Source organism: Heteronotia binoei, chromosome 6, assembly GCF_032191835.1.
Source record: "Heteronotia binoei isolate CCM8104 ecotype False Entrance Well chromosome 6, APGP_CSIRO_Hbin_v1, whole genome shotgun sequence".
Taxonomy (NCBI): Eukaryota; Metazoa; Chordata; class Lepidosauria; order Squamata; family Gekkonidae; genus Heteronotia; species Heteronotia binoei.
In genome coordinates, this window is record NC_083228.1 from 31011705 (window position 1) to 31028849 (window position 17145).

General features: G+C 45.0%; 1 protein-coding gene across 1 annotated transcript in view; it reads right to left on the reverse strand.

Moving 5' to 3' along the window:
• The window catches only part of DNAJB12 (DnaJ heat shock protein family (Hsp40) member B12), a 42650-nt gene extending 28893 nt beyond the window's left edge, over nucleotides 1-13757 (reverse strand). Inside the window, exons 1-3 of the mRNA XM_060241203.1 lie at nucleotides 13563-13757; nucleotides 5581-5755; nucleotides 1637-1782 (exon numbers count right to left, since the gene is read on the reverse strand). Of these exons, the coding sequence (XP_060097186.1) occupies nucleotides 1637-1782; nucleotides 5581-5755; nucleotides 13563-13695 (454 nt within the window). The 5' untranslated portion in view covers nucleotides 13696-13757. The remainder of the gene's footprint in view (nucleotides 1-1636; nucleotides 1783-5580; nucleotides 5756-13562) is intronic.
• Between the last annotated feature and the right edge of the window lie 3388 nt (nucleotides 13758-17145).

Here is a 17145-nt window from a genome sequence, read left to right on the forward strand (position 1 = left end):
GAAAAACAACAATAGCTGCCAAGGAACTGATAACTGAAAGAAGGGTGCACTCTCTGTGATTGTTCCAAGATAGAAAAAATTTGAAAAATAATACCTAGATAGGGAAACTGGGACACTGGCTCAATAGGCTGATTCTATGATTCTTCTACTTCCAGGAGAGCAGTCTGGACCAAGAATATCTTGGGGAAAACAATGAGTTTAGATTTTTTCACATGTTATTACTCAGCCCTCTCCAGGGCAATATCTTTGGACCTGCCAGTGATCTATAAGAAGCGGCAGTACCATAGAGAATAACAGAGGGGTCCCACCAGTAACTAGAACAAACACACAGGAACTCACTGCTAAGGATCCTGCAAGATGATTAATGGAGAGATTAAACAGAAAGGGAGCCAACAGGCACTCTCCCAGACAGAAGGATGTCCTTTGTCAGTGGCTCCTTGAGGCTACAAGGAACACAAGCAGTATTATTATTGCCCAGTTGCTGAATTAAACAGAAAACTTGATGGAGGATGCATAAAGTTTGGTCCACAGACCAAGTCAAACGCAGCCTTTAAATCCCTCTGGGCAGCCTCTATACTGCTCTGCCAAGGTGAGAAGAACCAAGCAAAGATCCAGTATTGAATGCCTTTTTTGGCATCCAGTCCGCTTCACTCCCCAAGATCCTCTCAGTCTCCAGCCACAAAAAACAAACCACAAGCAAAAAGTTTTCATGATCAAAAAGCTGTCAGTTTCAAATAATATGGTAACAGGTTCTGAATAACTGACCCTTCACTATCTGATCATGATGATTATATCTGATTCTGAACTAGATCACACAGTGCAGATGTTTTTTAAAGAATCACACAATGGGGCCACATACGGATGGGGGAGATGTTTCTATAAACCTGGAAGGGAAGAATGCTAAAGTTTACAGAAAAATCAGAAACCTTAAAAACTCCCCAAATATTTGTTAAAAAACAAACACACAAATCAACGTATGCACAAGTTTAGATGGCATGTTAAAAAACAAACAAACCTGATCAAGATCTCAGTGGTCATTTGCGGGCTACTATTTAGCAATCCCAAGCAATACTCCCAACAAGGCTTTTTTTGTAGCAGGAACTCCTTTGCATATTGGGCCACACACCCCTGATGTAGCCAGAAAGATAGAAAAAGGAGGGTGGGAGGAAAGGAGGGGAGAGTGAAAGAAGAAGCAGGGACAGGGGGAGGTTGCCAGAAGAAGGTTTAACATAAAAAGACCCCAAAACTATTTCTTTTATTTAAATGGCCCACAGGCAGAGTTCAATGTAATTAGAGCTCATCCGAGTTCAAAATAGCCATGTGAGTGGAGTTCCTCTCTGTTGAGAACAAATCTTCTCAACAAAGCTGGATCAATTCTTGTGCACAAGAACTTCATCTGAATCACTCAGGTGTTACAGTCTGACTGCTGCCCCCATGGCTGCAAGATGTGTTACAAAAGGCACGTGTGAAACAAGCGAGCCAGTCTCTCCCATTCCAGTTTGATGGAATGACAATCAACCTCCATTAACCTCAGCCAAAAAAATGTCATGCCCCATCAGATGCTCCCTATCTCCCCTTCAGCATACCACTTCCACAGCACCAGGCAATGACTCACAGAACAAAAGCCACGCCTTACCTTTAAAGGCCTCCGTAGCACCTGGTGCATGATTCTTATCGGGGTGAAATTTCAATGCTAATTTCCGGTAAGCTTTTTTCAGGTCCTCATCGGAGGAGTCTCTGCTTACTCCCAGAATTTCATAATAGTCTTTACACTGTTTTACCCTAGAAATTAGAGAATGGATCAGACAGTGGTTGTTAAGCTGAGACAGGTGAAGCATATTAACTGCCCATTTCCCCCCCCTCTCCCACTGCTTAGAAAGCAAGCTAATAGTGCCCTCTGGTTCCACCGTTGCTGGGGTCAAAACTACTGTCTTGTGTAATTGGCCAGGACATCTATTCAAAGACGTGCAGCGGTGCCATTAGGTCAGTCACCCAGATGGACCACACTTCCTAAGAGCAGCAGCATCTCTTCCGCCTTCACCAAGTGGCAGACTGCATTCTGTCCTATGAACGGTACTCTCTCTTTTTCTAGCCTTAGCAGTCCTGCTAAGGCCTTAAGCTTAGAAGAGAGCAAAAACATGAACCTGTACTGATGAACTCAAAGCCCCCGCAAGTCACGTTTCTCGAACTGCACGGGACTCAGGGCTCCTTCTAAAATGATTCTACTTTCTGAACCACGCCCCCTGCCACCTCTCTCCTGGCAAATCCACACAAAGACAAGACGGTGGGCAAGAGGGGCTCCAAGCCAACACCAGCATGAGAAGAGGGCATCTCTGAGTCCCTCCTCCAACCAGCCAGCAGGGGAAGGAGGAGAAGCCACTGAGGCCAGCTGGAATGTCTAATCCTTCCCTGCTTATTGCTGGCTCACAGCATCTCCAGCTGCGTGGGGCGTCATCTTGTTCCGCTGGCTGCAGGATGCTCTGAAACTTCAGAGCCTCCTACTCTCAGGAGCTTCATAAACCCTGGGGGTGGGGGGGAGCTGCATACAGCTTGTGAGTGAGAAGAGATGGAAGCTGTGCCGTATCGTCAGAGCAGCACCAGGGGGGCAGAGAGGCGATTTGGAGCAGCAGCAGCAACAGATGAAGGGACAGGCAGGTGCCTCCTAAATCATTACTGGAAAGGATGCCATCTCCCAAGCCATCTCTGCTTTGGGGTCCCTGCCCACTGATTTGTTGCAGTGGGTATCTGATGAGCACCTGCATGGAGACTGCTCCTCCCCCTGCCTTAATGGACTGCCTGTATGAAAACAGCCAATGCAAAGCTGGACCCCACAAACCTCCTGCACACAGGAAAAGTACTTAGGCACAACAAAGCAGCGATGTATTTCATGGCCAACCAACAGAACTGGATCCAAGGAACCGTGAGTGGTGCTCCAGGTCTAGAAAGGGGTTTCCCCCACCCCTCCCTTCATATTATAGCTGACTATAAAGCCACTCCTGAGAACTGGGAGTCCCTTGGGAGCAGTGAAGGATGATGTAGAAGCAGCGACAGTGAGGAGGTGCAGGTGAAAATCATCTACCCCTTTACGATTGAGCAGAAGTGTCCTTTAATTTGTGCAGCAACACAAACTTGTAATCCAAGCCTCAGTTTGGGAAACCAGCTCTTCCAAGATCTGCCAATGCCTGAATTAATCCAATGAAAGTGCTGCCCCCAAGTGGCACAAGCTTGCATTGCACTGAAGAAAATATCATTTAGGTGAAACAGCTTAGGGCTCTTGCCACATCCCAACTTCCAGACTATTGCAATTAGCTTTGGAAAAATCTCAGGCCCGCAAAAAAAACAACACAAAAATTCCAAAACCACAGGCTGCATTTTTAGCAACAAGGTACACAAGAATAACTGATCTCACATGAAGGAGTCATCTTATTCTTACTCAAACCAGATGGAAAAGTACTGAAGGTACTTTAAAAAAAAAAAAAAGGATGTTCCATTAGAAGAAACCAAAACTTAAGCCAGACAAAGCCTACAGGTACATGATGCAGATCTCTTCTTGGAGGCCGAGAAGTCTGGCTCTGAGCACAGCCAGGAGAGGCTGTTTGGGAAACAGAGGTAAGCTGCTGCAAGTTGTTTGCAGGAAGAACACCGCCCAAGTGTAATTACACACATGCACAACACAAATTGATACAATGCTCCCAGGATTCAGACACATAACAGGAAAGGAAAGGTCCCCTGTGCAAGTACCAGTTGTTTCCGACTCTGGGGTGATGCTGCTTTCACAACGTTTTTACAGCAGACTTTTTATGGGGTGGTTTGCCACAGCCTTCCCCAGTCATCTATACTTTCCCCCCAGCAAGCTGGGTACTCATTTTACCAACCTCGGAAGGATGGAAGGCTGAGTCAACCTCAAGCTGGCTACCTAAAAACTCAGCTTCTGCCGGGGATCGAACTCAAGTCGTGAGCAGAGCTTAGGACTGCAGTACTGCAGCTTTAACACTCTGCACCACGCGGCTCTTAGACACATAACAGCTGACCCCTAAAATAAAAGATAAAGCTCATCCAGCTCATAATTCTGGCATAGTCCTAAAGACCAACTGCAAGTTTAGCAAAGACAGAGTTTCTGATGAATCAAGGCATGAGAGAAGTCCCAAAGGTACCCAGAATGCCTTGCCACCAACACTACCCTGAATGCAGTGTCTCGCCTCTCCATGAGTTTCCTGGGATGGATGGGACCTGGCTTTATCTGATGTCAGGATGGCCAGCTTGAGGCATGGCCCTTTCAACAACAGTGTCCTCAGGGCTCTTTTTGTAGCAGGAGCTCCTCTGCATATTAGGCCACGCCCCCTGATGTAGCCAATCCTCCTGGAGCTTACAGTAGGCCCTGGAATAAGAGACCTGTAAGCTCTTGGAGAACTGGCTACATCAGGGGCGTGTGGCCTAATATGCAAAGGAGCTCCTACTAGAAAAAGAACCCTGAGTGTCCTCATTATGAAACAGGGCTGGTTTTCTGGCCAGGTATATTCTGACAGAATCTGCCCTCAAGGCCTCCAAATGACCAATCTGTCTTTCCACATTTTGCTCGAGTGCCTCATGTTTGCGATTCTCAGGAACTACAACATGTGCCCCTATTAAGCAACCACGTACTCCCCTCTTCTCTGGAAACTGTTCTCTTCTTACTCAATGATCAAAAAATCACATTGGGTGTGGCTACACATGTATCAGTCTTTTTAACTCTTGGTTTCAAACAGAATATTCTAGACATTTTCTGCTGCTCAAGATTATATATCTAGGAGCTTCTAGGGTTGAAAGGAAAGGAAACTCTTCTCTGAGCGGTTCACAACTAATCTGCCAGGCACTGTGGTTTTCTGGAGGTCAGTGGACCCAGTTTTGTTCCGGCAAACACTGCTGTGTTCAAAAATGCTATTTGGAAAAAACGTTTCCCCTCTGATGGTATGAGCAGCTTGTATTGCTGTTGGTATGGTGAGTGTGTGTATCTTTCTATCTACTCTGATTGCCTTGAGCCGTTCTTCTGAATTAATGTCTTACCTTTTATTGGATGTTTTATTGAGCTTTTTATGTGTCGCAAATAGCTCTCTGTGCTCTCTTGGAGCCATGTGACATCAAGTCATAGCTGACTTATGACCAACCCTGGTGGGGGTTTCAAGACAAGAGACGTTCAAAGGTGATTTGCCATTGCCTGACTCCCTCTCACGACCCTGGCATTCCTTGGAGGTTTCACGTCCGAATACTAGCCAGGGCTGACCCTGCTTAGGTTCCATGATTTGACGAGATCAGGCTAGTCTGGGCTACCCAGGGAACAGGATATTAAATTCAAATGCAAAAATAACAAAAGACCCATCCCCCACCCCCCCACCCCTATGGGTAGAATTGGCTAGGCTTAAATCTCAAGATGGTGCACAGGGAGATTTCTCTGATAAGCCTACAGATGTCCTTTGTGTTGTGTTTATGACTCCACTGTATTCTAAGCTTCCCTCCCACTCCCAATAAGGACTGAAAACATTTACCATGAGACCACGAGAGCCTGGCTTACTGACCGTCTAAGTATGATCCAAAAGTACTTACCTCTTAACTGCATCTACCTGCTCCTGAGTGTAACCTTTAGTAGTATCTCCACCTGCCTCGCCATTGGCAGAAGGAAATTCGCCGCTCATTTTTCTATGGTTGGGGTTTGTGGCTTCCTTGGGTGGGGAACGGCCATTAGAGGACTGCTCATTCTTGATGAGGGAGTCAAGCAGCGCTGCAAGGAAGACGAGACAGTGATGAGTTAGTTCAGCACAGTTTCAGCAAGAAGTTTCCCTCTCCCAAGCCTCCATTTCTGCAACTGTCACCATCAAACGTTTTCCTATTCCTCTGCGTGGCTGCAGTCTTTACTCTTCTGTGTCCAGACATTTGATATAAATCACCGACAGAGAAATTACTTCAGGCCAGTAAATCAATCCTCCCTTAACAGTCGTCAGTTTTCCTATGGGATCATTTTTGATCAAAGAGCAGCAAGATAAACATTTGGGGGGGGGGGGAGAGTACCCGGGTAATAAGAGACTGCATAAGTTTATCTTCGGAAATAAGGGGATGTTCCAGCAATGCTATAGGTAGAGCTCAAGAGTCCCTGAAAGCACATCGAGACCCCAAGCAACAGAACAGGACTGTAACACTCTGGGATTCCTCCTTATACTGGAGACCAGAAAGTAAACAACGCTGCAAAAACTCTTCCAGAAATCACAATAATTGTAAAGATATTAAAGCCATACATTAAAAATATATCCCTGTAATCTGTGAACTTTAGGTAACATTCAGTAACAATGCTACCTGGAATAACAACTCAAAATCAATAATTCAGAACAACTGAGAATCAATGTTCTCAGATAACCCCAATCATGCTAATTCTAAGAAGAAACTGGCCCACTTTGTATTACAAGGTTTTGTTGGTATCATTCAGTTATCCAGGTGAAACATTTCCTTGATGCGTGTCTGCTTTAGTTGGGTATATAATGGTTAAAACCAAAGTTAAAGCCCTCAACAACTGTGGTCAACTCAAAGAACTTTTCATGCTTTCTGGCATCCAACAGAGGAAAAAATGTGGCATGTACAAAGATTCCATGCAGAGATACCATTCAGTATATAGCAAAATGTATCTAATGACAAACTATTAAAACGCCCTGTGCAAACGAAGCCCAGCGTCTCCTTTGGGTGAAAGAAAACCCCCAACTAGTTTAGTATCAGCAGATTCCTTTTTGGATAAAAAGCACACGAGGTTGCAAATGCTGTCACAACGCACAGGGGCAGGTAGTTAATTCCATCTCTGGAAAGAGCATGGAACTGAAGAGCAGAAGCACCACCAAATCCCAAACATCCACTTACAAAGATTCCCAATTAAGTGTAGGCTTTAAAAAGTGACCCTTCAAAAAACATGGTCCTGTCCTTCATAAGCCACTTGGGTCAGTCACTGAGCCAGGTGTTTATGCCAAGAGCTAGTTCGCCCCACCCACGTTACCTGGAAGTGTCACACACAACAGGCAACGTGTAACAGCTGAATGTGGGTGGACTGGTAGAGAAGAACACCTGACCCCGCCCACTCGCCCCAGAAGGCTTTGACCTTTTTTTACAGCACAGCAACACACTGGATGACATAAAGCAGGTGAGCTATATGTGGTGGGGCCTGGCTGCAAAAAACCCCTCTCCCCAGCTCCCATTCCTCTCACTGCTTGCAAGGCATTGTTTTGATGCAGCATTTAAAACTACTTCAATGCATGGATACCACTGGACGTGACAAATAGATTTTGTCAAGACCGCATGGTAACAGGAGTGGGACAGGACCACATTTATGCCAAGTCCAGAAACTACTGCAGTTGTCAGTACCATAGCTCACAAGATGAAGTGCCCATAACTCTCCAAAGAGTGGAGCTTGGAGTTGCCACGTAGGACAGCATTTCCCCACAATAAAGAAAACAGACCTCCAAGCTGTTTGGTTGACAGACTCTGAACATTTAATGACTGCAGTAATGCAATACACAGTCTATGGCACGATATTTCCAATGCTTCAACTCAAAAGCAATGCATCTTTTAGCGTTTTATCTAGAACAGTAGGCCTGTTCACTAACTAGAGGGTCATTAATTCTGTTTCAAGAAACTGAGAGTGCATAGTGTTCAGACATCATTTAAAAGGACATTTCATGTAAATGTAGCCGCCCTGAGCCCGCCTTGGTGGGGTAGGGCGGGATATAAATCGAATAAAATAAATAAATAAAATGAAGGCCACGACGCAGTCACCTCACTGGGAAACAGTTCAGAATGTGAAAGACTATCCCACTGAAAAGCATGGGAGGGGAACAGATTCTGTCCAAAAGCAGCCACATATCTGATGAAATAATAAAGGCTCTATAAGTCTGCTGTGTAACAGGCTGACTGAACCAGAGAGTAAGAGGGACAGGTGACCACTCCCTCGTTCTTTGTTTACGCAGCTAAAACAGTTCAAAGGAAAAGTTCATTTGGGCTATCAGCTTTAAAAAACCAATCAGATTCATTTACAGACATTCCCTAGCACCTGGACCAAATGGAAATAAACATAACTAGAAGACTCCTGAAGGCATACATCCAGAATGCCGTGTACATTGAAACAGGTAAATAAATTGGGAGCGGGGAAGAGAAAAAATCCCTCCAATAGACTGGCTCTTCGATCCCAAGCGCTCACTGTGGTCTAGCTACCTGCAATGACCTGGAGCAATTAGCATTGGTTCTCTGGCCCAGTAAATCTAAAAGCCTGCTTCAGAGGGCTGAAAAACACTGATCAGGGGGACCACTTGCTAAAAGAAAACCTAAAGGAAGGCAACTGTGAGGAGACATTGGTACACACTGTTAAGCAAGAACTTCCACAATGAGCATCTTATATTGGGCTCCAGCCCTGAAGATGAAGATTTAATGCATACAAGAAGAAAGCTGTCCTCCAGTACTAGGTGGGTAGCAAAAAGAACATGAACTTTTGCTTGACAAGACCTTGCTATTTTTAAAACTGCAAGCTGTAGATGTGCTGTCCGTTTCTTGGCCATCCCAACAGTTTTGGGGCACTGAGTTGGTCAGCATGTTCAAGATGCTTATTTATTTTATTTACAAAACTTGTACCCTGCCTTTCTGCCTTATCAAGGCCACCAAAGTGGCTATTCAATACATCACAGAGCAATGAAAAATAGAACTAAAAAGCACGGTGGGGGGATAGTTAGGACAGAACAGGCAGGAAGAAAGGATTATTAAAGGCATTGCCAGATGAAACAAGCTGTTGGCAGAGGACAGTGACAAAAGGGAGCAGACAAATACCCCTGGAGAGAGGATTCCATTGTTTTGGGGCCACAGGAGGTTCAAAGAGCAGACAATACTATTTCTTGGTCTACCAGGTAACAAGGGCACTTCAAAGCTATACGACCCCCTAACTCCAGTTCTCAAAGTGGTCCTTCACCTGCAGCCAGTCACAGTTGCTCACTAGTGTCAACGTGAGTAACCCTGGTACATTTTGCATGCACTTTTTTTCTCTTTTAGCAATAAAGGACTAGCAAGGGGAGAAGAAGCTGAACCATCCAGGTGGCTGCTAACAGGCATCCCTCCAGTTTAACAATGGGTAACACAGAGCTGGCTGTCGACGGAACTCAAAAGGGCAGGGACTGGCCAGCCTTTGTCAAGCTGTATGCAACAAGGCTGTCCACTTCCTTCCGGCTGGCCCTTTAAAACAGGAGGAAGATAAACCTGGGCAGGGTGTGAAGAGAGGAGCCTGGGAACAGCCCCAAGAGAGGATGCACAGGATCGCCAAGGGAGCCAGGGAGTGGGCATGGCATGAGGAAGGAGAACAAAAGGGCAAAGCAGGAGCAGAGGAAAGACACGTAGCTGAAAAGGACAAGAAGACAGAAGGCTTGGAAAGTGTGGGAGACTGGGGGGTGGGGGAGGTAGGGAGGTTGTATTCCCAGCCAAGAGAGCGGCAGGTTACTCTCTGGAGGCCTGGCCACCTTGAAGCCAACCGTGTCAAGGAACCCGAGGCAGGAACCCAAGCCCGGGAGTCTTGAGGGAAACAGATAAAGAAAGCAACAAACAGGCAAACCTCCAGGCTGTAATTCGGTATCTGATGAGACTCTGTAATTAGGGAAAAAAAACAATATACAACCCAATCTATCCTCCCCTCCACTATACTGGAAAGTCTGAAGACAGATAGAACGCCTGGGTGAAGAAGCATCCCTAGGGGCTTCATACATCAATACTTTGAAAGATTACACAACTTAAAAAAGGGGATGCATAATTGTGAAAAATAAAGAGCTTTGATTATAAGTGTGAGGGCTCTGTACTGCAAATTCTATTAGAGTTGGCCAAAGATTTTAACGCTGTTTTTGCTTACTCACAGAATGAGGCTGCAGACACACACCATTGGATATTGCATTACTGTTGCATTGTGCAACACTGCCTTGTCCACACTGGAAAATCCAGTTGCATATGACTGCTATAGTGCAATGACTGCAATGGCCCACGGTGTATGGATGCAGCCCAATATATATTATGATACCTTTACATATAGAAAACATCTAGCCAAGGTCCTAATTTCTCTGTGCTCCTGTAAGGTAAAATAAATTAAACAAAAAAGATGCTCAGAATTGCAAAACCTCAGCAGAAATAGTGGATGAGTTCTCCATAATAATATAATAATAATAATACTTTTTATTTGTATCCTGCCCTCCCCGCCAGAGCAGGCTCAGGACGGCTGGCGGGGAGGGCGGGAACTCTCCAGTGGAATAATGTTTTGATATTCAAAACTGCAAGACACATGCCTAGATACAATCCTTATTATCACTATTATTATTGCGTGGAATTGTGCGTTGTATAGCCAGGGGATCCTAAGATTGTCTGACAGCCAGAAGTTCTAATAGCAGTATGCAATACTAGACAGTGCGCTAGACTTGGGTTTTTTTAAGGCAAGAGATGTTTCAGAGGTTGCTTGACATTGCCTGCCACTGCATCAGGACCCTAATATTCCTTGGAGGTAGCCCTTCCAAATACTAGCCAAGGCTGACCCTGCTTAGCTTCTGAGATTGGGCTCGCCTGGGCTATCCAAGTCGGGGGCATAATCCTAGTGATTTCAGTGGGATATTGCTTGGAGCCTCTCCAAATGCCACAGAATACCTATATGGGAAGCCATGTAGGAATTAGGATGCAGACCGCAAATACATCACAGAAGGACATCACAACAGGTCATGACTTCCCAGTTTGTCTATACCTAAGTAAACACAGCAAAAATCTGGATACGGGTCATCACCACTCCAGGTGGTCTATACACAGAGTGCATAGTAAATTCTACATGAAAGTTACTTCCATTTGCAACGTTTGAGTCATCTGATATGCAAATAGCAGAAATCTGTTCCCACAGCATTCTTGGATAGGGTGAGATGAAAAGAGAAGAATTTTTTATCACAGTTTTTGCGAGTCATAGAAAAGCACATGCCCCTTTCAGTAATTATTTACAGGTGATAATGGGACAGAGGAGAAGTGTCTGGCCATTCATAATGAAGCAGAAAAATTACCCCAACTCTGAACTGGCTTTGTGACATCATTATGTAATCAAATCTAATTGGCTATGCAACATCAGCATGACTTTATTACGTTAGACTATGTTCTATCCATGGCTGGGATCACTTGCCAAGAAGGAGCAGTCCTGGTTTCAGGAAAAACAAAACAGTACCAAAATTGTCACTTCGGAGTTTCAACATATACTCTCACAGCAATAGGCACTAAATGGAGAAAAGCTTACAAAACTACACAAAAAAGATTAATGGACTGCAAACATGCCAGCCCTTCAGAAAGCACCATTTTCAAGCTAGGCAGTACTTGTATGCCAACAGTTGATACAGCTGTACTCTTGTAACTATTACTATATCCCTATCTTTGCTGAAGCCTTTATATATCCTTCTAGTCACTTTTTTCTTCTTTTGAGACTACTAAAAAGATATTTTCCCCACCTCCATCACTTTTTAATTGAAAATTATATTATTAATCTGAGAGCTAAAACGGAAATCTGGTGAGAAATCTTCTCTTTGCCACCGCAAAACTGATAGCAACAGAGCACCCACTTGAGGCCTCACAAAAACACCCCTGAATTTGCAGACATAATTTGACTGCAATTGTCTAAAGCAGCAAGACTGAGCAGAGGTGCAACCCCCTCAACCCAACAAAGGCCCTGTGCTTTTTACAGCTGCATATGCTCCTAATAGAAGGCAAATGTTGTACATGCCAATGTCCTATCTCTTGCACAACTGTCAGAGATGCTAGCAAAGCCATGCCACTAAACAGCATTGTTTTGTCTCCCTCCCACCCGGCCTGACAAGAGTACTGCAAGAGAGGAAAATGGGGTAGGGCCAAAAAAAAAAGTGTTTTGCGTAATTCCTAGAAAGGCTGGCAAAGATAAGGCTGGGCTGAAACAGCCTGACATTTCTGGATCAGGGAAGAAGTCTTCTGTGCTGTGAGTGAGAAGAGAGATAATTGTAAGCAACTGGCCAAACATAGGTCTGCTCTGAAAAGTCAGAGGCAAAGCTAACACTGATGGCAGAGAAAAAAAAGAGGCTGAGGCAAACCACAAGGCAGCTTTGAAGGCCATTTAAAAAACAAAGAAAACATTTATTTTTTAAAATCCCCAACTGTAGTCAGATGAGCACATAAAGTTAACTTATACTGAGTCAGATCACTGATCTATCAGGACAGAATCTAAGGTACAGATCTTTCACATAACTTACTACCTGACCCTTTAATTGGAGATGCCACTGAACCTGTGACCTTCCACATGCAAAACAGATGCTCGGCCACTGAGCCCCAGTCCTCCCTGAAGGTGTCTCCAGGAAGTCCATCACCAGCACAGAGACAACATCCTCCGCCACCCCAACTCTTGTTTGTCCCTACTACGGTACTTGGTATTCTTTTGTAAACTGCCTCTTGTAATGGGAATTCACCACACCATAGAAATTCCGCTTAGCTACTAAAACTAATGATTGCTTTTTTAGACCAGTGTATTGTTTTGTTACTGTCTATGGGGTTTTCTTGGCAAGGATACTGGAGTGAGTTGCCATTTCTTTCTCCAGTGGAAGAAGCTCAAATACTGCAGACACCAAATGAGAAGGGGGCACTCACTGGAGAAGACCCTGATGCTGGGAAAGACAGAAAGCAAAAGAAGAAGGGGACAGCAAAAAGATGAGATGGCTGGATAGCACTACCGATTAACACAAATTTGAGCAGAGTTTGGAGAATGCTGGAAGACAGGAGGGCCTGGTGTGACTTTGTCCATGGGGTTGCAAAGAGTCGACTGTGCGACTGAACAACAACAACAAAATTGTTTTGTTATTTTCAAGAGGAAGCGAGGTGATCTGAAAATGTGGGAGCTTCAAGCCTTGGAGCTGAAGACAGACATCTCGACAGGTTCAGCACTGGGGGAAAGGCTTTCAATAAAGGGTGGCGAGGCACAACATGGAAAAGCTGGGCTGCGCACCAGCAGCAGAAAGAGCCCACAATTATGGTCTTGGGAAAGAAATACGGCTAGTCATCGCTGGTAGGGAAAGACACGCCTTCCTTTATCATGTATGAGGAGGAAGCGAAAGGGAGGTGGGTGGGCGGCCTACCCTTTCTTTCTCTCTCTGGTTCAAAGAGTGCATCTACGGGCGGGGGAGGGTGTCGGGGGGCTTTTTCGCTCATGGATGCACTGCTACCCCCTTCCCATATTGGCGTGATGGCTTCTGGGAGTTGTAGTCTCAACCCCTAAGCTTGGAGCAAAATACCATCTTATAACTCTCTCCCAGAACTCCAAACCAGCTCTTGCCGCCTCGGCTCCCATTATTCCCCGCGCCCGCAAAGCCTTCCTGCAAAACTTGCCTCATAACTGGCGTTTCCCCCTCGTGACAGACCATCTAGGGACTTCCAATCCCAGAGTGTTCCACGCCGCCGCAGTTTGTGCGCAAGCGCACTGCAGGTGAGAGGTCAGCCAGGCCAACGCAGGCCCCGGCCTCCAACCCTTGCCCTCCCTTCATCCCGCTCACCGCGGACCCGTTGAGACGGGTAGAGGCGCTGGGCCTTCTCCAGGAAGCGACGCGCCTTTTCCGTCTGGTTGGCCTTAATGGCGGCCGCTGCGATAGCAATACAGCGCTCCGCCTCGTCCCTGTTGGATTCCATGGCGGCGGCGGTGCTGGGCGCCGGCGCACAGGGATTGCGTCACTGACGATTGCGCCGCGGTCGAATCTCCCTGATTGGAAGGGCTGTCGCCGCTACCGAACTGTTTGGATGACTGAATCGGTAGTACCGTATAACACAGAATAGTGGGGCATCTCCTCGGCAGTTTTAAAAAGCGCACAGGTGGTGATTCAAGACCAATAGGAACGCCGTTAGTAAACAAACAACACAAAGATATTTTGTGAAACAGTTTTGTAAATCAGTCAGGAGAATTAGAAAGACAGACAGAAGCCACAAATGTATTATGTGCCATTTCACGACACAAGTCATTCACAACTAATCAGATTGTCCATGCAGGATAATCCAGTTAATGTCAGGAACAGGTCCCTGACAAGTATAGCTGAGAACGGCACTGTCACTTACTTGTTGGTATGATTAACTCTTCATTAACAACTCATCATTTTATAAATGTATTTGTATCCATATGATGTACTAACTCCATACTATAATTGTATTCGTGACTACTAACATCCATTGTATTCTTCAAACATTCAGTCAGTTTCAGTGCTGTGTGTGTAGTGGAATGTTCCACTTTGCAGGTAGAAAGGGAGCGTGGGGAGATGAAAGCAACACTGAGGTCTGAGAAAAGACTTTATACTAATTAATTCAAATTACTTTGGTGGGTGTGGGAAAAAGGGGAGCCGTTATTTCAGGAGGTATAACTATTGGGTGACTGCCCACCTATGATAATGGTTGCTATCTGCTCTATTAATAAAGCTTCTGCATATACTCAAGGAGTCTTACGATAGTATCTGGGCAAAACCTTACAGTTATGAATTATTGCTATAGTGCTATTATTGCTATAGTGCTATTGCTATATTATTGCTATTGCTATAGTGATCCCAAAAGTTCAGGAAAACCCAGTTTCTTGACTTCATTTATACCCTGCCTTCCTCTCTAGTGTATAAATGAAGTCAAGAAACTGGGTTTTCCTGAACTTTTGGGATCAAAAGAATAAACTTTCCATGATGGGATAGGGATAGTCTCTGCACTCATTTTACCAACCTCACCCTTGGAAGGCTGAGTCAACCTTGAGTTGGTTACCTGAACCCAGCTTCCACTGGGACTGAACTCCGGTTGTAAGCAGAGCTCAGACTGCAGTACTGCAGCTTTACCACTCTGCACCACGGGGCTGCTACTGGGGAGGAAGGTAGAGTATAAATGAGTACCCAGCTTGCTGGAGGGAAAGTGTAGATGACTGGAGAAGACAATGGCAAACCACCTGTAAAAAGTCTGCCATGAAAACATCGTGATGCGACATCACTCCAGAGTCAGAAACGAGACTGGTGCTTGCACAGGGGACAACCTTTACCTTTCCCCCCCCCCCCCCAATTCCCAGTGAGGACCCAAAGTGGCTTACATCCTTTCCCTCTTTTCTGTTTTATCCTCACAACCACCTGGTGAAGCAAGTTAGGCTGAGAGTATGCAACTGGACCAAGATCACCCAGCAAACTTCCATGGCTGAGTGGGAATTCGAACCTAGCTTCTAGTCCGACACGCTAACCGTTATGTATCTGAAGGTGAATCTGCAGTTATGTTTCATTTAGGAGCTTGGAGGATTGGCAGATGGTTGCTGACAATTAAGGGAAGCCTGGGAGGACAGACAGTGGTGTGAACAGCATCATATGGCCCAGAAGCTCTAGGAGTTTTGACCTGAGATGCGGTTGGACTATTCCCTACTCTCCTCATTTGAGCAGCAGTGGCCATTGAAGGCAAAGGTTGAGAGGTTGCCCACCTACACCCCCAGTAGCTGGTTATGTTAAATCTGCTGAAAACGGAACAGAAAGAGGCATAGTTGTTAAGGATGTCAACCTCCAGGTTGGGCCTAGAGATCTCCTGGAATTACAGCTTATCTCCAAACTACAGAGAATAGTTTCCCCAGGGTAAATGACTGCTTTGGAGAGAGGACTTCATTATACCCCACTGAGGTTCCTCTTATCCCCCAAACTCTGCTGTCCCCAGGCTCCATCCCCAAATATCTAGGAATTTCCCAACCTAGAGTTGGTAACCCTATTAGTTGTGAACCCAGCTGCAGTTTGGAGGGGCTGGCAGGGTGGTTGAACTTGCATCCTACCACTGTGTCCTCAGCCCTTGCCTCTCCTGGCTGGGAGACGGTGGCCCATTGAGTCCAAGAAAGGCAAGCAGATGCCCTTCAAAGTAAGTTTAAAATGTAAAGGAATGGGACAAAGCCACTCCTGGGAATGAGCCTCCCTCCCTTCCCTTTCCATATCTCTGCAGTATTGCTCTTTGTTCCTTCTGCAGCCGAAAGCAGATGCCCTGTGCCTCCAATTTGTATCCATGCCTTTGTGTATATGAATGGCTAGTAATCATAATATTTTCAAAATGTATTCTGCTTACTAGAAGAACTCTACATGTAGCTTGGAAGGTCAGCAAAAACAGTTGCATAGTCAAGCATGCCTTCAACCTCAGTATTTAAAATGTTCCTTACAGGTGGTGTGGCTGGCAGAGGGAGAGCCAATGGAGGGGATTTGACGTTTGATTGTTGAGCCACCAGCTACAACAAGGACACACTTGGCTAGATGAAGAATTGGCAAAAACAGTCATATTAAAAATGGTATCTTGGCAGCCTGTGCAATAGAGTGCATTATTTTCCCCTCTGGATTTTTTCCAATACAAAACTAATATCTGTTTTCTCTTCTAGTACCACTACTTTTCTCAGCTGCCAAACTCATGAGTACAATAAAACCAATTTTGAAAGACAGATCTTTAATTCATTGTAGCAGTTGAAGCAATGTTGAGTTTTCCTCTGATTTTGGGCAATCGCCAGACATAATTTATAGACTTACATTTTTCTGGGTCTTATTTGCTTCCTTTATAATTCTCCATTTGATATAAAAATTATTTGGTCTGTGACAATAAGATGACTATTAAAAGCAGTTACAAACACACTATTGTTTTGTAGGGTATTCCTATAGCGCTAAGCTTTTTAGGAGTTCACTTTAGAAACCTACTTTTAAGCTTTTGTATAAGGACAGTGACAGTTGCCCTGCTGGCACCTTTTCCTCTCCTCCCCCTCTTAGGGGGATCCCCCCACCTCTGAGGTGATGTAATGACTGAATAAGAGCACTTTAAAGATGCCATCAGGGTTTGTAATTTTTTAATATAATTGATTTTATATATATGTATTTTTTTTCCTGTTGTACATTGCCCTGAGCCTGGCACTAACTGGGATAGGGCGATTCATCAAATGTAATAATAATAATATTGTATTTTAATAACACGTGAATTCAGCTTGCTTGGGTACAAACAGTTTCATCCAGTTGTACAAATAAGTTTATGCAACCTTACCAGTCCAGTGTGACTGTTTAGGCACCTGTGGCACATCCACCTGTAGGGTTGCCAGCTCCAGGTTGCTCAATATTTGGAGATTTG